General features: G+C 41.5%; 1 protein-coding gene and 1 long non-coding RNA gene across 2 annotated transcripts in view; one reads left to right on the top strand and one right to left on the bottom strand.

Annotated features, from left to right (window-relative positions):
• The window catches only part of VSTM2B (V-set and transmembrane domain containing 2B), a 186150-nt gene extending 173990 nt beyond the window's left edge, over positions 1 to 12160 (top strand). Inside the window, exon 8 of the mRNA XM_051629669.1 lies at positions 11455 to 12160. Coding sequence (XP_051485629.1) covers positions 11455 to 11543 — 89 coding nt within the window. The 3' untranslated portion in view covers positions 11544 to 12160. The remainder of the gene's footprint in view (positions 1 to 11454) is intronic.
• LOC127389305 (uncharacterized) overlaps positions 1 to 23032 on the bottom strand; it is a 54258-nt gene that overhangs the window by 1469 nt on the left and 29757 nt on the right. Inside the window, exons 3-4 of the long non-coding RNA XR_007890615.1 lie at positions 22463 to 22530; positions 21708 to 21801 (exon numbers count right to left, since the gene is read on the bottom strand). This is a non-coding gene — a long non-coding RNA (uncharacterized LOC127389305). The remainder of the gene's footprint in view (positions 1 to 21707; positions 21802 to 22462; positions 22531 to 23032) is intronic.

Raw genomic sequence — 23032 nt, 5'->3', positions numbered from 1 at the left:
TGACCTAAAAACAGGACAATGGAAGTGCAGTGGGCTCAGTTCCATCTCAACAGATGGATGTGAGTCTGTGCTGCCAAGAGAGCATGTCACATACGCCTGTTAGGGCAAGACCCCCTGCCCAGATCACCTAAACTGCTGTCTGTCCTGATTTTTTACATGTCTGTGGGTTGGAGATGTGGCACTGCTGCATCATTCCTAGGCCAGATTAAATTCTGCAAATAAAATATAAGCATTGTGGCCAGCAGTGGAGATAATCAAATTATTTAAATCAGTGACAAAGGTAGTGGAATGCAGAAAAACATTTTTGGGGATCTCCAGATGGAGCCTGATGCTAAGAGGGCTATAAAATAGGCTAAACCAAAATTCCCTGCTGTGAGGTCCCTGCTGTGCCCACTGGTGTCTGTGAACAGTGCCACTCGGTGGCAGCTTCTGTTCTAGGAGAAAGCTGAAGTCAGTGCAGAGTGCCCAGGACTCCAGTTCTTGTTCATGGGACTGACTTTAAGGTATAAACCAGCACCTTTGTCTCCATATGAGGGAGGGAACTAATTTTGTATTTTGGCATGGTCCTCTAAAAATGTCTTTTTACTCTGCTTCAACCACAACCCCCTGAATAAGAGGCTTCTACTTGGTTTACTGTAATTTCCATACCTGTGGCATTTTGGACCTGACAGTTTTATTGGTATTTACTTACCAATAAAACATCAGCCACAGCATGGCTTGGGAGATGAGCAGCTGGAAGACTTTTAACCCTCTAAGTTCCTGATTCAGGTGCCTTTTGAACCCAAACTGTTTGAGACTTGTTACCATGAGATTTCTCTTTTGTGTTTTTGAGGAGCAGAGTGTTGGTCGCTTTCCTAGTCCCCATCACTGGTGTATTTTAGAAAGACTCTCTGGGCCAGGAGCTTAGTTAGAAGCAGAGACAGACAGCTTGGCGTAGAGGCAAGAAATGGATTAATTTCCCCTAAACGTGAAGCATTGCTTCTTATCCCAAATAGAGGCATGTGGATAAAATAAGTGGAAGTCAATGTGATGAGGGCTTGCAGAGATATCGGCTGCTTTGGTGAGGAAATCAAAGACTCTGGTTTCTAAGTGCTGTCACTCAGGTTGGGTAAGCACTAAACTTTCTTCAAAATGTCTTAAAAAAAAATATATCCTTGAGCTTCAGACTTTCCCATTTGTATGTTAAAGTGGTTTTCTCTAGAGCTATTTTAGGTACGGTAATTATTTTTCTCTATCAAGAATCTGGTCTCTTTGTAGGAAATGCTGGTTTTCTCCTTTTTTCACCTCTGTAAGCTGGAAGCCCTGTTCAAGTCTAGCCCCTCTAGGCAGTGCTGTACAGTAGGGCCAGCAAGACACACTGAATCTTTGTTCACATGGGGTGTGTAACACTGCAGGTCCCGACACTGTTGCTGTGTGAATTATATATATGCATAGTAGCATAATATACTTGATTACTTTACTCCAAGCTTTGTAACACACATATAGGTAAGAACTTGCACCAAATCTGTGTGTAATAATGAAATAATCTCCAAAGTCTTTAGTATTTCTAAGTCTTTTCCTTGCACACAGGCATATTTCCTCTGTATAAAAGCAGAAATGTGCTCAAGCAAGCATTTGCCATCAGTGATTAAGAAACACCCTCATTTAATACTCTAGAGAGCTCTTGCTAACAGCTGATGGCATGGCACCAGACACAGTGTCCTGCATGAATTGGGTTTTAATCCTATTTTCCTTGCAATAGCAATCTTCCCATTACGTTAAGTGTAGTAAGACAGGGCTTCTATGTGCTTGTATTCCAAAAAACATGATTATAGATCAAATGCTACTTTCAGATGTGCCTGCAGGGCTCTTGTTGACTTCAGCTGGAGTCCCAGTCATGCACCGTGGAAAAATGTGATTCTTTTACATCTCCTAGTTGAACTGAAACATGAACTTATTAAAATAAATGTGCTTGTTACTGAGATTCTCTGAAGAGCATGGAATCTCATCTGACACACCAAGTATAAATAGAAAATCCATAGTTTTGGACATGTAATCTGAAATTGTATTTGGTAGAAGTTTGTGATCAGCATTATGGTGTATAAGGGAATAGATCCAACATAACAGAAGAAATGCCCAATATGCTAAAAGTATTAGCTACTCAAACAGAATTTTGTATGTAGTGTTTAAACTGCCATATAAAAACTTAGTCTCATGAAAGTCAAAGAGTACTGCTTCTCTGCCAGTAAGGTAGAACAAGGTGGAACTGAGAAGGACACAGAGATCTGCTGGTAACATCATTTGGTTTAGTGCTATCAGAGAAGGAGTTGTCCTTACAGTTTGAAGTGAAAATAATGCTTAAGTTTCATTTTAAATACTTATATGCAAATAGAATCTTTTGCTGTAGGAAGAAAAATAAATCAGAGTGAGCAAGTGAATGAGTGCATAGAGTGATAATGTGTTTGGAAGTATTCATAGTTTTACTGGGTAAGTAGGGAGGATACAGGAAAGCATCAGAGAGCAAGAACTGTCTCTGTTCCAGAAAGTTTGTAGTCCAAACGGATGAGATGGACAAATGGCAGGAGGAGGAGTGACTGACTTGTTTGAGTGTGTGGCAGCTGTGAAATTTAATATGAAAACTTAATTTCAGATCTTTAAATGTAAGTCCTGTACCTTAGTCATGAGACTAATTTTGTCATCTGATAGGTGAAGTAATAAATAAGGATCTTCATATTGATCTTCTGGGAGGCAAATTGGCTGTATTACAGCCTACCAAATGGCCTCCAAAATGAGTACCTGTGTATTGGCTTGGGGGCAATTTTTAGTTTAACTTCTGACCAGAATGTAGATCAGACTCTGCAGCTTACAAATTCCCTTTTATTTGTTTGATCTCTAGTCTCAAAGCTCTGAAGTGAAAGCTTTAAATAAAATAAACAACGATGGGAGTGTGAAACAGGAAACTCTGCTTCAGTTTGCTTAGAGTGCTCTAGAAGGGGCACAGAGAGACTCGTGTTATGCAGAGATGAAATGTTCACAGCCAGGAAGAAAGGAAGTCTTCACACCTATCCCTCTGTCTCCCCCACAAAGCCTTTTAAGTCTGAGGCAGAGGGAGGTCTGCTTGTGGGCTATGTGGCCTGAGGTAATAAAGCGCCAGGTCCATAAGAGCAGTACATGCACAAAGTCAAGCTGTGGCAACCTGCCTTGAGGCAGAAAGAAGACTCTGTGGGAGAGTGTTTGATCTCCATTGTAACCTGGGAAGCAAAAGGTGTTTTTTTTCTGCAGCTGGTTAGAGGGCCTGTATTTGGAGGAGCTGTGGTTGAGTTTGGCTTAACTTTGGGTCTAGGGTTCTCCTGCCTTTGTCAGAATTTGAATGACTGCATGCTAGTTTGAGACAGCGCATGCAGCTTGTTTGTCTTTTGAGAGATGAGCATTACACAAAACAGCAGGAGAGGAACATCTCTCTATGTTGCTGTTCAGCTTAGCCTCCCTGCCTTTCCAGCTCAGTAATGTTTGGATCTACTTCATTCCCCCTGTGCTTTTTCTGAGACCATATATGAGCTCATGTTCTGTTGTTATTTGTAGTTAAATGCAACCTGGGTCACATCACATTTTTCCTTTTACATTAAATAAAGTAGGAAGACAGAGACCATAACTGAATTATCAGGCTGACCTCCTAAATGTCACTGGAAAATAAACATGCAAAAAGAATTCTCATTAAATACACATCACTAGCACTTCAATACTGAGGCAAATTAGACTGCTTTGGGGACAAGTGAGGTCAAATATCTTCTTGTGTGTGTGTGTAATATGGATTAATTCTCAAACTGGACAAAACCACGAGCTGCAGTACTGTGCCACCTCATTACCTAGGCCGGAAAAAAGCTGTGCCAGGGTGTTTTTGTACTGTGGAAATGCAACTTATTTGAGTAACCTCCTTTCAGCAGTTCTTGCTTGTTCCCTGGAGGACTGATAAAATGGTACTAACCTATTCTAAAGCCTGTGCAGTGTCCTTGAAGAAATCTGAGTATTATTTTAACTTGTTTCTTATCTTCAAGTTATAGATTACAAAATGTTATAAAAACTTGATGAACACAATGATAGCGGTATGTAAATGTGGAATTTTTACCTAATGTCTAGATTTCTATATAAGATTGATTCATTAGTGAGTGAAAATTAGAAATGTGTATGAGGGAAGGCTGAGTGCATCCACATGTCCTCGTGCCTGAATAAACAGCATTTTAGGCAGGAATACACATACACGGCTAGTCCTGTGTGTACGGTTTCAGTAGATACAAAATGGAGTCTTAGTTTGCAGTACCAGCTAACTTAGGCTGCATATTTTACAAGAGGCAGATACATATTCTCCACCTCTGCTGCACTGATGCAGCTTTAATGCTGTGTAAAGTAACACTTGAACCGTGTTTGGGGTTATGTAGTTCCCTGACACTTTAGGCAGTATACTTAGCAGTCATAGTAGAAAGAAATGTCGAGACAGTCCTAGTTTTGAGATGGACAGTAACAGTGGTGGCCTGTAGTTGGAAAGCAAGCATAAAGTAGGATCTGCAGGGAAATGGATCTTGCAGTAGTCCTGTGAAGAAGGCATTTCTTCTTTACATAACAGAGCCTGACAGGACTGTGCTGGTAATGAGAGGTTTGTTTTCAGTTTTGATTTAGCTTTGCTAAAGCAGTGAGAACGCTGGCAGGTTCACTGTTGCTTTTTACTATGTTTGTTTATTTTAAATTAGATAATAGAGCAGTCCCATATGTCAATAGCAAACTGTTCAAGTAGGTTTGTATTGGAAAAAATGGGGTTGTCAGCAGAATGGTATTATTTGTCATAACAGCGGTTAACAACAGAGTATTTTGTATTGCTGGGCTGTTATCAGTTGGGAAGCAATTTTATTAGCTGAAAAGAAGAGCAGTTTGGCAGAGTAGCAACTGTGCTCTGTGGAGAAGTCAGTGTGATCACAGTGTGCAGATCGTTGTGCCACGGCTGGAGAAGGGAGCTGTGCTAATGAAGCTTCGTAGGATGTCAAGTAGTTGCTGTAACATCTGGTCTTACCCTGCATTTGCATGGCTGTGGCTGGGAATCAGAGCAGTGCTGGGAGCAGCTGCTTACTTCAAAATGGGGCAAAGCACAGTTACTAAGTCCTCTAATGGACATAGTCATCTATGTCTGTCATTGTATTGGTTGTGTAGAAGTCACTGAACTGGTACAATTAGAATTACTTTATTATTTTATACATGTTAAAATTTGTGTTCTAGTCTGAATCCCTCTCTGCCAGGGAGCTGGAGATTCCACATGTTGTAGCAGGACACATGTAAAGAGGGCACTGAGGAATATCCCGTGTCCACAGTTTTTCCAAGTAACAGTTTTCTGGCTTATTCTGTACAGTTTAGCCTCCCCTAGATCTAGGGCATGGGGATGTCTTTACCTAATACCTAGCAAATGTTGGTCACTGGAAAGGTTTGGACAGTCTGTGTATTTGTGGGTCACTCCCAAAATGTTGCTGTTTGTTTAAAGCAAAAAAAGTGATCCTTTCCTTATGTGAATCACAGACTTTCTTTTCCAGGCACATGCTCTCAATACAGCCGTTTTCCTTGTGTCATCATGTGTCCTGCTAATGCACTTAGCTCTGTTCTCCAAGTATGGACAGGGTAGGGTTACTTTTTAAAAAAAGTCATTAGATAATCTGCACTCGGATCTACTTAACTTCAGTAATTCTGATTGGAGCGATAATTACAACTACATTGGCAGCTTGCTCCTAATCCTGATCAAGTAAAAAATACTCTAAAAGACAGCGAAGCGAGAACAGTGTCATGTTCTTTACTTCTGGGTTGCAAATATTTACAACTTGTATCAATTACAGAATGTGAAACCTGTGATTCGATCTAGTGTGACTTCTTTTGCAAGTCTTTTCCTAAAGTGTTGACTTACGGAATTGTGTGACCATATCTAGGCTTGCCTGCTTTTTTTCAACGTGGATTTTTAGTCCTTCTGTTTATAATAAAAGAGCATGAGAGTATGTCCTGGACTCCCTTCAGAGCTCTGTAACTGAAACCCCACTTCCTGTATGCTTCATTGCCTCATGGTTTGGTTAGTGTGTGTTGTGCTTTTTGCTGTTTATGTCTATCAATATGCTGTGGACTCGCTCACGTATTAGTACTGAGGAAGGACGTCTTGGTTTTGTTGTTAGTCTTGGATCATGGAACTGCAGAAAATTCTGGAAATTAAACAAATCAATAGTTGCATGTTTTGAGTCTCTCTAATAAGCTACTTGGTGAGATCATCTCACAGATACCAAAGCACGTATCTCTTCATGGGAATGTACTGCAAAGTAGGAACCAGCTGCAGGTCTCAAAAGAGGAAAGTTACTGGCTTATTTAAATGCAGACCAATGTAAAGTATTTAAGTTGTATAATCTATATAGAATGAATTATTCTTCTCAAGTATTCAGGATATGTTCCTGTTCCATCTTGACTCTTGTCTATAGCAGTGTTCCCTTTTGGAGGTTGTTACAAATTAGTACTGGTGTTTTCGTGAAGCACGTGCTGGTGTTTTCTTGAAGTTTTTCCTTAATTTCTCCAGCAGTGGATATTTGGAGTTGTTGGTTGATTTGTTTGGCTGTCTCCAATTGAGGAAAGATCCCAAGAGCAGCACCTCAGGGGCCTAGGTCCATGTGAATCAGCTCAGCTGCTGCTCTGCTGGGGTTTCTGGGGTCACCACCTTCTCGCAGTACAGTGATTTTCATGCTCAAATGAGGGTAGTAAGGTGCTGGAGTAGGTTGCCCAGGGAGGTTGTGGAAGCCCCCTCTCTGGAGCTGTTTAAGGCTAGGTTGGATGAGGCTTTGTGCAGTCTGGTCTAGTGGGAGGTGTCCCTGCTCATAGCAGGGAGGTTGGAACCTGATGATCTTTAAGGTCCCTTCCAACCTTAACCAAGAAGTGGAGTGAGGCTTTAATTAAGGCTCTCAATGCTCCATACACATTTGGCTGTCAAGAAGCTAAGTGGGTATACTGGGAGAAAATGTCCCCATATTGTGTGTACTCCTTACTTCTTGTAACTTTAGTGGGAGAAGAGTTTTTGCTAGTCCATTGACAATGAAACTGCGTATTTTTCTGGTAACCTAAAAAGTAAGAATACTACGATAAAGACAGAAGTATTTCTTGCCCTCTACCTGAGTTGCACTTCCATACATTCATTAAGTCCAGTAGTTTAACTGCCCCTCTTTCTCTCTGTTAGTAAGCTGTGTTTAACACAAAAATGTCTTGCCACACAGACCTGCAGCAACTTTTGAACTGGATCAGATCGAATGTCCATCTAATCCTGTACCTTATCTAATAATGTCCTTATGATCCAGGAGAAGATGGAAGCCAGGAGGAGCTTCCATAGAGTGTAACTGAACACTTGACTGATCCATGTATCATAGGCATGTTGGGAACGGATTTAGTCCTAATATTTTGAGAACAATTTGGCCTTAATGAGTCTCAGTTGAAACAAGCTCTAATGTGATCAGAAATCCACTTCAATAATTGCAAGTGCCTCATGAGGCACTTGACATGAGAAAACTGTTCCAAAATTCAGCAAATCATAAATAAAAAATGTCTGTTGGGTAGAAAACAAATTTTGTCATCATGCTTTCAAGGCAAGTTCAGTGGTGAGCAGACCCCATGCAGTTGCTTGTAAAATATGTGGGAAGACACCATTGCCAAACTTAGCAACACCAGGAGCTGTCTGTATCTGTGCCAAGGCATGTTAAGCCACAGCCAGCTGAAAGCAGCGGGAGCAGTGGGGACCCTGTAGTTCAGTGCTTTTGCAAACATGTCCACAGTAACACAGACTTCTTTTAACAAGAGCACTTTACCTTACATATAGTGCCCTGCATGCTACAGTTAGCTGGCTCTGGATACACTCTTGCACACCATCCTGGAGAAAAAGCACTTGGCAAGAAATAGGAAGTTTAAAGCATCAGCTACAAGCCTTTAAAAAAATAGCAAAAATGCAGTGTGTGGATTGTGCTGTAAGTATTTCAGAGTGGAAGGAGGATAGATGCAGCTTATAAGATCATGTTTCAGACTGTGGAGCAATTCTAATGTAGTGTAGCTTATTATTTCTTCAATTCAGTTAGTGTACAGTGACTTTAGTAATGGTGTCATCTTAATTGAAAACTTCTGAGCTCTCAGATCGGATGTTTGGTGAATTCCCTTCAATTCAATGGAAGTGCTCCAGATGTGTGTCAGTGAGAGAGGATTTATCTAGGAGGTTATTGCCTGTAATGATCCTTGACCAACAACCCATATAAAACCCTATTTTTTCCATAGATAAAAGATAGTAGGAGCAGTTCCTCCAAGAATATGTCTCAAGCACAGTTTAAAGTTTCTGGAATGAGAGAATAAATCAATATATATGGTCAGTTTGATCCTTCACCTCTTAATGAAATGCCAGGTTTGAGAGTTTTAATGGGACATGGTTCTGTAAGGAAACAGACTAACAGGTCACTGCATAAAAGCCAGTCTAGATAAGTGTCTCATGGTACTGCCAGCCAGAGTCCCAGCTCCATCATGGATAGGCAGTCAGATTTTAGGTGTCATCTTTCAAGGAAAACAGGCTTCTGATGTCTTTCAGCTTTTTACTATATGGACCACTGCATTTTAGCAGCTCAGAGAAATCAAGGGACTTTTTTGGTTCTTTCTAGAAAGAAAAATAAGAAACTGCTGTAAACTCTGTTTCTTGGCCATCAGTTAAATATAGCTTGTAAAAGAATCTTCCCATTTTTCCATGTGTCACAAGTCACTTGGTTAATTAAAGTTTGTTTTCAGGTGGATGAACTGTTTTAAGTCAAACTTTGATGAATGCTGGCACAAAACAAATTATTAAATAGAAAACTACAGTAAAGCATTATTATGTTGTAAATCAAAAAGAAGGATAAGTGATGCCAGAGAGCAATTCACCATCTGTGAGCAGAACAATTTGTTACTGTTCTGCTTAGTGGTAGACTTTCCCTTTAAGTCATGTGCATGTAAACAATTTAAAAGCAAAATTGTAAATCTATGTAGTGATGAAGAAGCTTTCAGTAACAAACCATCAAATGAATATTCAAAATAGAAATTAAGTATTTCTCTGTAAGTGTCTGTAGTTTGGAAGTAACTGTGTACTCTTCATTTAGTCTCTGGATAGAAACTCTGTTCTGAAATCTGGGTTGATTACATGTTCAGATCCTAGTGGTCAATACCACATTCTGTTTGTTTGCATCTACAAATGTAGCATTTTATTAAGTAAAAGTCAAGGCTTCCACTACTGCCGTAAAAGCAGAATCGAGGACACTAATTACAGCTTGTTTATAAACAATACCTGGGTAATGGTTTTAAACTGAAAGAAGAGAGATGGTTACAGGGGAGTTGGAACTCAATGATCTTTAAGGTCCCTTCCAACTCTAACGATTCTATGATTCTAAGTCTGGCATGGCTGGCATCAGCACAGGCAAGGCTCCTGCTGCCCTCACCGTCTCAGCACTGGAAAAGGGATCTCTTACCCTGCCTGCATGTCTCCAGGGCAGACCTGCCTTGCACGTGGCTCTGCAGGGCAGGTTCCTGGGGCAGGAAGGCAAGTCTGAGCTTGTGAGCTCCTGTGCAGTGGTTGCCTCATAGCAGCAAGACATTTGGGGCTGGTGGTTGTCCATGTGCTGGCAGGAAACCTGAGCTTAGCAGCTCTTGTGCACTTTTCTGCACACACTTCTAGTGTCTTTTTGCAAGAGTTTTAACAAGTTACTACTTTAGTTACCTGAGTTGTGTTTGTTAATAATTTTCAGCTTTTAAAAGAAAAACCCTGTATTCATCTTAATGCCTTGCTGTTGCTCCCCAGGCAGTCCTTGGCCATCTGTTTTTGCATGCAAGGATTTAATTAAAACCATAATAACTGAATAAATTTCACACAGTCTAGGCACCTATGATACAGTACTAGGGGGACGTCTCTTGAGTTCCTCAATTGCACACCACATTACTATGAACTATTTTTTGATATTGGATAATAATACTCCACCTTTGCTAGTGAGGTATATATAGATGACAAGGCAGCCTGAACAGTGAGCCCAAGCACAGTGGTTTACTCAGGAGCTGTTTGAGGTCTTGCCTTTGATCATGCCACAGCTGAAAGACTCACAGGTCCTAGAGACCAGGAGTAAAGTATTTGCATTAGGGTGCCTGAAGTGAGTTGCCTAAATAGAAGTGGCCTGATTGCTTTTTCAGAAACACTGAACATGAAAACCTTTCTTTTAAACCTTTTATCTGGCTTTTCAGTGGCTCTGACAGTCACTTTTCTGGGTGGCTCTGTGTTTTAGGCATAGATTACCTCTGTATCTAGGATGTTCAGCACTGATGAAGCCTTCTCCCTGGGTGCCTCTGTGTGCCTGGGCTGCAGGGCAAAGCTCCAACTGGGCTCCTGCTTTTGCATTCACCCCTGTGGAAATGTCCCATCGCCATGTGAGACATCAGTCATGAGTGTGCAGTCCTGTATTGTCATGTTACGGTGTTGGTGACAACTGCACATGTGAGTCCATGTCATGGCTTTGGAAAGGTGTCACCCATTGGCACTTGGGACCCTAAAAGCTGCTACTGCTGACCTGTCCAGCCTTGTCAGTGTGGGCTCAGAAGGGGTGTGGGGAGTGACAGGCAGTAATCAAAAAACTGAACAAGTATCTTAAGTGTCAGTAGATACAAGGCAGGCACAGCCTTGTTAGCTGCAGCATGGACATGGATGCCAGTGCTCACTGTGAGCAAAGGCAGCAGAGCTGTTCCTGCCCAGAGAGAGCTGTCCCCTCCTGCCTCAGCTGTAAGGCCACAGGCACCAGCTGCCCCACAGTGGCCTGTAGGTAACAACCCCTGCAGCTCTGTGTAGGAGCAGGAAGGTCTTGCCCTCTCTGGGTTTGGATGAAATGACTGTAACAGATGGGTTCCACATCCAACCTCTGCTTTTCTATAGCTTCTGTGCACATTTTTAATTTAAAATTCTGCTCTTTCCTATAAAAGGTAAAGAGGATGTCAAGGTCTTGCTGTTCCCATTCCAAATGAAATGGGTTCATGTCCTGTTAATCAAGGAGTACAGCAGCAGCGTTTGTCATTTTCCTTTAAAGTAATGGGTGGTTGATACCTGTCATTTCTCAAGAAACTACATACCAGATTAAGGTGTATTTATAGAAATCTCAACTGCTGGTAACTTGGCTGAAGCCAAGTTTAGGCAGACCATTAGTAATGCATAATGAAATTACCTAAGTGGAGTTAGATTTGGGAGGGAGAAGAAAAGATATTGGATGAGCTGGATAGCTTGAGGATGCTGTTTTACTATTAAAATTAAGCTTCTGACCCCTGGCTCTGAAGTGATCAAAATTACATCTTCCTGTATTTCTCTTCTGCATTTCATTTTCTATATTGTAAAAGATAAAGAGTAAAATCCCCTTCTCTGCCTTGTCTCTTCTTTTCTAGGTACAGGACCTGTTTATGCTACAGACCCACTCCTGTATATGTCCCTGTTAATACTGCATAAGCTTGTACATTTATTAGTAAACCACTGACAGACTAGACTGCTTTCTCCACTGCTCCTCAGCCAAACAAAAAAGGAACCTCTTCAAAACCAGAACAAACCCCTGACAAAAGAAGAAGTACAGTTCTAAAGATGGAAAGAGATTGAAAGAAGCATGGTAAATTCTAAATGGGGGGAAAACCATATTTTTTTGGGTTGCCACAGAAAGTAAACCACATAGAATAATCCATCTAGTTTCCAGACTATGGCATAAAGCCCTGCTCTGTGCATGGCACTTACGGTTTCTCTATTTTAATGTAATATTTTTTCTTTTGTAAACCTTTCCTCTGACTCTTCATTTTGCACGAACTGTTGAGCAGTTACCTTTATGACAATATGTAAAGATGTTGGGTCAAAGCCCTTCCTAAGAAAGGAAATATTTTTAGTAGATTATTGTGTTGAGGTTTTTTGGATTTCCTTTTTTTCTTTTTTAATTAAATTATTTCTTTTGGAGACATTTTAAATAAAAAGGTACATCTTACCATAATTACTATTCACTGTCAATAATATTTATTTTTAAATGAAGATTGGAAACAAGGTAAGACATTTGTTTATAAGCTGTATTGTATATTGCTGAATAACGGTTGAATAAAAAGATTTTGAAATAAAGTTTTTACAGATGATTGTGCCTTTCCCTGTGTCCTGAAGCTCCCCAGGAAGGCTTTGTGGCTGTGGCTGTTCCCTGCCTTGTCACAGCATGGAGAGTTGAGGAAAGGTGTGTCACAAACAAAAGAATGTTGGAATCAGCTATTTAATACTCCATGTATCTGCGAACCTGTGCATTTGCAATTCCCCAGAGGAATGCATGGCCAGGCAGTCACAAGCTACAGCTGCATTTCCTGTGGTGACACCAGTTATCTCTGGGCAGGTAATGCAAGATCTGGTCAGATGGACTGTGTGGCAGTGCGGAGAATTCAAGGTAAGTTGCTTTGGTTTTCTACAGGCCTCTCTGAAAAAAGATTAATCAACTAGTGGAAAATGAAAATAAAAATCAACCTGGAATGTTGTATTCCCTAGACCCATTCCAGTATTTTTAAAAAGTATATTCAAATTTTTAAAATTACATAATTGTATAACGTGTCTTACCAACTGAGCTTTCTTCTAATGAAGCAAAAGGCTTTTTTATAGTAAATACAGCAAGTATTTTTACGTTATAAAATGCTTGGGTTTTAAGTGAGACAACAGGATGACTTGGTAAAGAAACACAAACTTCTTTAGCTGAATTTAGTTAAGTACTTTGACATTTCCTATGTCTGACTGTGATTTTTATCTTTTATTTGCAAAGCATTTTAGAAAGAAATGGTAAGGTGACAGCAGCCTATCAGTGGCAGAAGCTGTGGAGCAAAAGCAGAATATGCCATTGCCTCTCCTCATACCCGAATCTCCTTCTAGAAGGAGGGTAGGAAGGGATTTTCAATTTATGAGATGGTCAGAATTTGCTTTTTCTAGGACTGTCAGTAATAATGAGGGATTTGTGCCACTCACATCTCACTAGCTGTGAGACAGAAACACATCTGTGTTTCATACCTGCTACTACATTTTGGTAATAAAAGCCTCTTGCCCCTCTTGGGGCAAACTCACCAGGGGGACCCAAAGGTAATAAAATCTTTGTAAGAATGTTCATCCCCTTAATGCTAGCTGTGGTATCTCATGGATTGGGGAATAATCTGTAATTATCCCACAAAAAGGAGAACTGCTGTTGGAAAGAACTATGGGGGAGGGAAGGTGGATGTTGCAAGCCTGGAAGTGCATCAGAGCGTGAGACACTGAAGAGCACAGTCCTTGGCTTCCATATGCACACAGGAGGGAGAGTCTTATAAGCTGAAAGGAAAAGACAGATAGGAAAAAATATTTGAATATTGGACTGTGCCTAAATTAATACCAGGATTCATGTCTGGGAATTTGTTCATGGACAATTACTCAACACAGATCTATGTGTGGAGTCTATAATGTCGTGAGCGCTAATGCTTTGAGTAATGGCTGGTCATGAAAGTGAAACCTGCCTGGGTTTGAACTGTGGGTCCTCAAAGCTGCATGTCCTCCAGGCACTGAATATTTCTCAGTGACTTGCCTTCATTTTAAAGGAGACAACCAAAGCAGATTTTTCTACAAGAGGAAGAAGAAAATCAGCCTAAGTTTATCTAAATAAACAGCTGCTGCTTGAAGCAGTGGAGCATGTCTGTCTAGGAGTAGTTACACTTTATTTCAACTTCAGCCATACCTCAGCTGGTCTTTTAGTAAACAGATCATCTGTTTTGTTCTGATACTTTAGTTTCATCACTTATAAGGTAACATTGTGTCTTGAATTGCATACTTTGTGGTTTGCAGAAAACATGGGAGGAAATGCATCATCTTGTGTTTGTCTTCCACCTGCACAGGGATGTGGCAGCAACTGCAAGTTTTGTGTGCAGTGACAGGAGTAGAATTATCAAGGTCTTTCAGACTTTGATCACATTAAAGGTGAAAAGGTATTAAATCTGCAACTAAAAATAGCTTCGTTTTATCCTTTCTGAGAGCAGAATTAAGTGTGCTGCAGTAGGAATAACAATTCTTATATTCCAGTTCACCATAAAACCTCAGAACTACTAAACAATAACCTCAGGATTTGATGAAAAATCTCTTAAAGAAGAGCAATAGGCATCTCTTCTTTCCAGTGAAGACCTGCACACATGCAGAGGTAAGTCATTCCCATCACACAGGGTAACTTCAACAAGGGAGCGGATTGCCAAGATAACCTGGCTCCTGGCTCTACCTTTAACTTTGCTATATTTCTTCCTTAAAAAAAAAAAAAAAAAAAAAAGGGAATGACCCTCCCAGGCTTTGGGGGCTCAGTTTCCATATTTGAGCCAGCTTTTTTGCAAAACACACTGCCTATGTTTGGCCCAGTATTTGCTTAGTGCACGGGAAATAGCTGGCTAAAGAGGAGGCTGCAGCTCTTGGTACAGCATTTAGGCTTTATAAAGCACTTAAAGGAATGAGAAACATTTTGATGGAAAAATGTAAAGAATTTGGAGCTTTATTGCTTGTGAGTGTGTTAAGGACTTCTGCTAAAACTGTCCTTTGAGAGTGTTCTTTCTTCTGAAAAGGGCAACTGCCTCACTTCTGTTGATTGTATTTACAAAGGGCACAGGGAGGTTTGCTGTACCCTTAATGGACAGAGGCTAGTGGCAAATCTTGCTCTTTCATAAATCTCAGCATTCCTTGTGGTGTCTGCTGTCAGAATCAATTAGGAATGAGTGCTTGGACTGCAGAGCCGTGGAAAGGTGGCATGTCTCCTGCAGTGCCATGTGGAGCTGGGCAGAAAGTCCTCCAGTGCCCGTGGTGGGGTGGGTGCATCCCTGGGCACAAAGGAGACAGCGCAGTGAGCAGCTCTGCCTTGCAAAGCCAGCAAGCAGTGAGCTGGGAAGCATGAGTGATGGCTCATAGGGGCCAGAGCCGAGTCATCTATAATATAATCATAAGGAAACACACATTTTTCCTGAGAGAAAATCAATAGAACTTTGCACTTTTCCTTGTAATATTTCCAGTCTGTGCAATCAGCCATAGTTTGCTCACAGTTATACTGCTATAAATTCACTGTGAGTTAATGGATTTCTACAAAAATGATTAGATTTACAACAGTGTAACAGAGCTGATGCTAGAGCTGTGCATATGTAAAAATACATGGAACACAAGGAGTTTTATAGCACACAGGTGACCTTCAAAGTGCCAAGACCTAGTAAGTAAAAAGCAAAATTACCTAGTTCCTGGTATGCTACTTTTCTGGCGAAACTCCCAAGGAGAATAAAGTGTGCAGGCCTGAAAACATTGCTGTGTGTGGCCAACGGGCCAGAGACCCACCAAAGGGGAGACAGGCAAGCAAGCAGCTTCATCCTGTGATGGAGAATGCAGCAGACTGGCTGAACATGTCATTTGTCATTTCCTGCATAAAACATTTTGGAGCCTCGTCCTACTTAGAATTAGTAAGTAAATAATTTGCTCCCAAACTCGTGTGTCAAAACTAGGTTGGTTAATGTATGAGCTGCCTCTGTTGCATTTGTTACTACACAGTAAATTTCATGCTTAGCCAGAGGCTGGCAAAGTTCATTTATTCATTATTATTCAAACTCCCCTAGTACATCTATTTAATAAGAAAAGAACAGAAAATTGATGGGATCAAAAATGTTAAAGGCTTAATTAATGCTTTTAGCAAAGACTGATTGTGGGGGGGTTGTTGTGAGAATATTAATTTGTAAGGAGTGAGTGTGCTGCCTGGTTTTGCTGGCACCAGGAGGGCTCTCCCAGCCCTGCACCCTGGTGAGCTGCCAGCCCCCTGGGACACCACCTGCCTCATCCCCGGGCTCTGTGCCACCAGGTAAGGAAAACCAGTGCTACAAGCCACAGGAGAGTGATAAAATAACCAACCTATGCAAATTATTGCTGATAGTAGCTGGAAAAACATTCACTTATGGCAGAGAAAAGACATGGGATTTTTTCTCCTTCACTGCTGTGGTCTTTTTGTCCCCTGGCTGCTGATCACAGAGCTGTGCTGTGCGGGCTGCTGAGAGCTTCACTCTGGAGAGATGCCCTGAGGCAGAGCCCAGGGCTGTCTGCCTGCATGGGACAGGTTTGGGTTTTGTTCACACAGGAGCAGTTACAGCTATTCCACGGGAAAAATGAACTGGCACTAAAACAACAGGAACAAGACAAAGGCTGAAAGAAACCCAGCAAGACAGGAGGGCAGCCATGAGAGCATCATCACCCTGTCCTGCCCCAGAGCAGCAGCAGCGCCTGTTCTCTGTCACCGGCATGGGGTTTGACAGGGGATGGGGAAGAGGAAGGGAGGGGTTTGTTGTTGGGTTTAGACTGTGTTTCTTAATCCCATCAATCTCTGGAGCCAGCCAGAGAAAATACGTCGTTCGGCTCTCCCTCAGTGACAATCCAAAATACAGCACTGAACAAGATGGCTTTTTTTTTTTTTTTTTTTTTTTTAAGGAGCTGTGCTAGTGTCAATTAATGGATTGAAGACTCCTATTTTTCCTCTGGTGACTGCCAGCCTTTTAATTATAGCAATTATGGACATCCCATGCAAATCACAGTTACATTACAAACCGAATCAGAGACGACTGTGCTGTAGTTAGTTAATAGATTTTTGTATTTGCTGCCTATAGATTTGGCTTCCTGTTACTGTTAAAACATTTCTTAAATCTCATATAGAAAAAAAATGAGCTGTAGTTTAATACTAATTAAATTACCAAGGCCTTGATAAATAACTCAAAAATGCTAACAGTTCAATTGAGGATTATATTTTTCCAATAGGACTTTTTGTGGAATTTACTCTGGGGATGATGAGAAAGGGGGTTTTAAGCTGTATTTTTCTACTCCATTACAAGATTCAGTCCAAAATTTTAATTAATCTCTCTGTTCATACCCACGACATAGGAAGCAACAGGTAAGACTTTGGTAGTGTTACGCAGGATGAAAGAAAAAAAACAACAAACCAAACCAAAAACCAGATTACCATATAAAATGGGCTCTTGTAATTTTCTTGTAATTTTCCTTGAAAAATCTGAAGTTTTTTTAACAAACTAGAATAGGAATTCTTCATTACTAAATATTTTTCAGGCTCCTAAGTTGCTCTGACAATCATGGCTTGTTTTGGGTTTTAGGGTGATCCACATAGTATCTAGGCAGGTGCTGATAGTTAGGCTGTCAGTCAAAGTCAGCTATTCTGGCAAATTAGTAGCATACTTATGATTTCCAAGTGCTGTTTTTTTAGAATAGTTTTTAATGTTTTTTAAGAGTGCTTCTGTCTGCAGTCTACGGTAAACATGAGATTTAGCTCTAAATTCCCATGGCAGAGACTCTCTTTAATGTATATGCTGCAATTTATTTGCTTACTGTTCTGGACAGCTCTATTTTGGTGCTTTCAGAGTTGATCCAAGTGACTGATACTTGACAGTACGTCATTAATCACCTGTCTTGTCAGTTTTAGAAATGTGTCATCAGCCCCACAGGGAGTGCTTCTGCACTGCTAGGATGGGTATGCGTAAGGTTAGTGTTGGGATGTAGACAGCCCCCCTCCTTGATTTGCCTTATCCTTCCACAAAGAGCAACATGGTGACTTCGGTATTAGCAGCCTGACCAAACATTAGCGATGGGTCTGATAACTGAATTACCCCTTGGGACACATTCCCCCCACATCATTGCGCAGCCCTGGACTGCCCTGGGGGGTAGTCTGTGCTCCAAGACTGTCTTTTTTTCTCTGCTCTCTGTGATCCCCTCAAAAGCACTGAAACAGGAGAGCAGGGGTTGTATTGCCAAGCTCCCAGAGTTCCAGAGCTGCGGCTGGTGCAGCTCAGGAAACCTCTTGCCAAGTGTCCCAGTGCACAGCTCAACCTCTTGCACTTTGCTCCAGCAGGACAGTCACCGCCTCTTCCCCAGCTTTGAGCCAGCAAGGACAGTGGAAGCACAAGAAAAAGCCACCCATCAATTCCTAAAGGGACCTTCAAGTGCCTCAGAATTTACAAGCCTGCTCTCCCTAGTCCTGTGGCTCCAACAGGACTTTGGGTGTTGTTGAAACACCTTACTTTGTTATACTGAACATGCATTGCTCTGAGCTCTGCAAAGCTGTAAGTACCCAGTCAGAGTGCTTTGCCACAACTAAGCCAAGCACTGTGTGAGCTTGGGAGCTGTGTTTGCCTGGCAACATGGATAAATCTTTGGACAAGAACATGGTGTACACATCTAAATCTGAGTTGGGTCAAGGAACAGCTGTACTGAGTGATGATCCAGACTGAACCATGTCTGTCCGTGATACGTGTTCCCCAGAGGGGAATGCAGCACTCAAGAAAGTGCACAAGAGAAGCTAAAGGCAACAAAATCATATGAGACAATGACAATATACAGTTTGATTAAGACGACATCAGTTACTTTGTGATCTTTGCCAAATACACCCATGTTTGTGATTCATTTATGTTAATTCAGTGTGAGAGAGTAAAAATAGAATCATTCAGTGCTACAAATATTGATAATAGTGTAATCCATTTAGAGAGTGCTTGGATGTAATTTCAACTTTTATAGTATAGTGGTATGGAAGTCTCAAGTTATTTAAATGCACAGCAAGATGCTAATTCTGATCCTGGTTAAAATGAACCTCAGTTTATGGTTAAGTTGCTGGTTGAGCTAATGACTTTGTACCTGAGCTAGCTGAGTGCCACCAAAGTCAGCAGCCAGACTCCTTATATAGTAAAATCTTTTAATAATAACACTGGCATTTCAGTCTCCAGAGAAGTAAGCAGGGTTTGACAGCTCAGGAAAACTAAGCCTGAGTACCTACTGGTGCATTGATCCTGTTGCGGGTTTGCTGATATTGCCACCTAGTAGTTTTTTCAGCATGTAGGGAGACACAGAAGAAAGGCTCTTGCTGCCACCAGAACTGGGGGAAGCTCAAACCCAAGCAAACAGTAGTTAGTAACATAAAGTAGGCAGCTGTCAAAATCTGAACTGTAACATGATTTAATATCAAGACTGAGTTAATGGAATTAAATCCAGCTTGTTGCAGTGTCAAATGTGAGAACCTGAACTTTTTGCAATATTTTTCAAGAACCTAAAATGTCTTTATTAACTCAAGAGTTATTAAGACCAGAGAGTCTTAGCTACTTAGACTAGACTAAAGCATTTCACTAAAGCAAACCATCTCAAAAGCAAACCATCTCAAAAGCAAATGTGTGAAGCTTTGTTGGGGTGAGAAAAGTATTTGTCAGCCTAGTCATAAATGTGCATGAAAAAGTCAACCATGGTTAGGCTTATTACCTAATTAACTAAAACCTTGCCACTGCAGGGTTTTGGAGCGGAGTAGCACTAGAGAAAACACTGCTCGTGTTCAATGCCATGAAAGCACCATGTGTTCACACAGTGCGTTTTCCCTTCATTCAGTGCTCACCTGTTCTGCTGGCATTTACAAGGCTTGGGAAAAACAGCTGTGCGGTTGTTGGTCTGGCCGGAGCGTGACTGCAGAATAGCGAGGAGGGGGGAAGGCTGTGTGGGAAGCTGTGGGGGTCTTTCACCTGGGGACACTGTAAAACTCACCTGCTCTGGGGTCTCGGGAGTAGGAGACAGCCATGCTGCACAGCCCATGCAGGGGATGTGCTCTGTCAGTTCTGTGGTCAGGCTAAAGGCATTTACTTTTATTTGGGCAACACTTAATATTCCCAAAACAACTGGATGGGGCTGAAGGAGACAGGTGAATAAACAGGAGCAGCACAATTTGCCACAGCTCAAAGTTTCACCCCGCTCTACAACAGGCTTTGCTCAGTGGAGAAAAAAGGTGTATGGCTTTTCTTTATATGCTGAACCAACTAGCAAAATAAGGTGTTCTCCCAAATAAACTCACTGATAATGACTTTCATCATGCATCCTTAGCTAATTGGCATGCAATGAAGTGCATAATTCAAATGCTATCTAGCCCGAGGGCTTAAAGACAAGCTTAAAGCTGCCTGCAGCCAGGAGTGGAGATAATGGAGATAGCTGCTGTGACAGGTGACTATCAGTAGGCTGCAGGCTTCCAAACCAGCAGGGGACATAGGTGTGCTATCTGATTGCAGCTTAAATTCTGCCCCCCAGTTGTGTCTACTTGGTTCAGTGAGGTTACCTGCTGACCAGTAAGACACTAAATACAATGCACAGCTTACTTCAGGAGAAAATATTTTACCAGCATGGGTGACTATCATGCATGCATTAAGAAAACCAGGACACAGCATACCAAATTTAGTGTAGCTACAGTAAAATAACTGTAATAGAGCGATGCTGACCCCAGCTATTGAATAGTGACACCTGGGTTTTGCTGCACAGGATAAATTAGGTTTTTCTGGTTTGTTTTTCTCGCTCTCTTTATATATATATATATATATATATATATTTCATGTATATGACATATATTTAGCATTCGGATGTTTGAGACAGAACTCCAACACTTTAGCGAGAGAAGTGCCCTTCAAACCCAGCAGCACAAACCACAGTCTCATGGAAATAGTAATTTCAAGTGAAAAATAGCCTCTGCTGTACAACACCTCCACTTTGTTATATTGCAATATATTTTCTTATTTTTCATCCAAGTGGTCCGTGTGATCCTGTCAGTATGCAAAAATGGTTGTTGACAGTTTCTTTGGTTTTGTTTTATTATAATGTAATTTATGGGATGCTGAAAGTCTGCAAGTTACTCGTACTTGACTGACATTTCTCTGAGAGTAAAACAATTGCTATGTATACTTGACTGAGATCAAAATGGGTAGACTGTACAGCTGTATCCTGCTTTCAAAGTGCAGGATTGGAAGACTTCCATTAAATTGTTATTTTCAGTTATTATTAGCTCCTAAATTAGTTAATGTAATTTCTTTCCCATAATGAATGCACAGCATTGTATGCCTAAATGCCATATTTTCTATTGATCTATTTCCACAACCTGTTTAGTGAAATAATTAACATGATTTACAAGGCTGACCCAATATCTTACCGGTTTAGTAAATCATGTTGCCACGTGGGAGGATCAGCTAGTTCTAACTCCCAGATCTTGGCAGCACCAGGACCTTGGCATGGAGCTGCAGCGAGTGCTGTGTCTGACAGCGTGCTCAGAGCCAGTCTGCAGAAATGTGTCCTCTGATGCTCAGGGGGGAAACAACTGGCATGCCCCTAAGTCTCTTAAAATCATAGAATCATCGAATCATCCTGGTTGGAAGGGACCTTGAAGATCATCAAGTCCAACCATAACCTAAATCCCCCTATCATAACCTAATTTACCCATTCAGTGCTTAAATCATGTCGCTACGCACTTTATCTACATTTCTTTTAAATACTTCCAGGGATGGTGATTCCACCACCTCCCTGGGCAGCCTGTTCCATAGTCCAACTCTTTTGGTAAATAAATTCTTTCTAATATCCAGTCTAAATCTCCCCTGGCACAGTTTCAGGCCATTTCTTCTCATCCTGTCATTATTAATCTCCGGAAGTCCCTTTGGAAATCTCAAAAGTAACTCCTCAGGTGACAGGGAGGGCTTCAATAAGATGACCTCCTAGGCACAGGAGCCCCTCCTGTAATGGCACGGGCTCTCCTCACTTCTCCATGTCTCTCACAACTTACAGGCAAACACACAGTGCTGATCATACAGGTAGGACTTACTGTTTCTGCATTTGTTTCTAGCTCATCTCCTGCTGTTCCAGTCATGCTGACAGGGAGCCCTCAGAGCAGGGGCAGAAGGACACTACAGCAGTGCCTGTGAGGAGAGACAGAAGCCAGTCTCTTTAGAAAGAGTGGCAAGAGCAAACTACATTTAAAGTACTATTATGAAAAGCTGGTAGCAACCCTCTTTCCCATGAAAAATGTGCAGTTTGACAGCTCCAGTCCACAACAAAAGGGATTGATGTGACTTCTGTGGGATCAGGGCAATGGCTGCAAAACAAGGACGGTGCAGCCAGGGCCAGCCCTCATGGGGATTGCCCCTCGCAGGGTCCTGCCCTGGCTGCCTGCACAGGGAGCACATTCCCTGGGGACACGTGTGCAGGCAGGAAGGTCACAGACCTCCATCCTAATCCATGACAAGAAGGATAGAGCCCATAGCTCTGCAAATCGGGCAGCATTTCAGACACCATTTATGTCTCCACTTGCAATTCCTGAGCAGCCTTTAGCTTGCTTTCAGCATCTAGTACACTTTTTTTTAAGTTATATTATTCTGCATACTTACATAAAAAACCTAAAAATGTCTATAATTTTTTTTTAAAAAATGGAAGATGGTTGTTGGATGCACTTTGCAGTAGATGTCATCATCTTCTTTTCCTGACCCTAAGCTGCCACCACTTCTGGTTTGCTTTAAATGGCCCTGTGATTTCACAGTGTGAATACAGCTGAACTATTATTTTTTATTAAAGAAACCTTACCTTTGCACTGACTGCTCCAGGCTCTGAAGAGAAACACTTCTTGCTTGTGACTCTTCCAAAATGAAGGTCTGAAATTCAAAAAGAAGTGTTGCTAAATGGGCCGTAATCATACCAAAGGGCAAGTCAGTATTCCTCCTTTAAGGCAGAAGAAAATAAAGGAAAATCTGCTTTGCCTTCTACTGCCTCAATGCTTACAATTTCACAGATTGGAGGCTTTTTTTTTTTAGAAAGAAGCCTGCTGTGCTGCAGTGTACGTTTCAGAGCCAAAATACTTATAGTGCCCTTAACACCACACATGGAAGTGTAAACCAGGGCCTCAATTCAACAAGCACCGTGCACCCAGCAGAACCTGGCAGATTGATCCTGGGAAGCATGCACAATGTTCGTCATAGTTGTCCTCTAACACAGGCAGCTGCATGTGTGAGAGCTGCAGGGATGTTATACCAAAGTCTTACAGCCATGACAAATATGATTAAACTGGAGACATCGGTCAAAAATTACCTCAGAGAAGCCCTGTAACACACAAACACACCCTGCCTTTGCACACACTGGTGATGCAGTCCCCTCACT

This window comes from Apus apus, chromosome 11 (genome assembly GCF_020740795.1).
Source record: "Apus apus isolate bApuApu2 chromosome 11, bApuApu2.pri.cur, whole genome shotgun sequence".
In the NCBI taxonomy this organism is placed as follows: Eukaryota; Metazoa; Chordata; class Aves; order Apodiformes; family Apodidae; genus Apus; species Apus apus.
The sequence above is the reverse complement of the archived record's forward strand: the minus strand, read 5'-3'. Positions and strand labels throughout refer to the sequence as shown.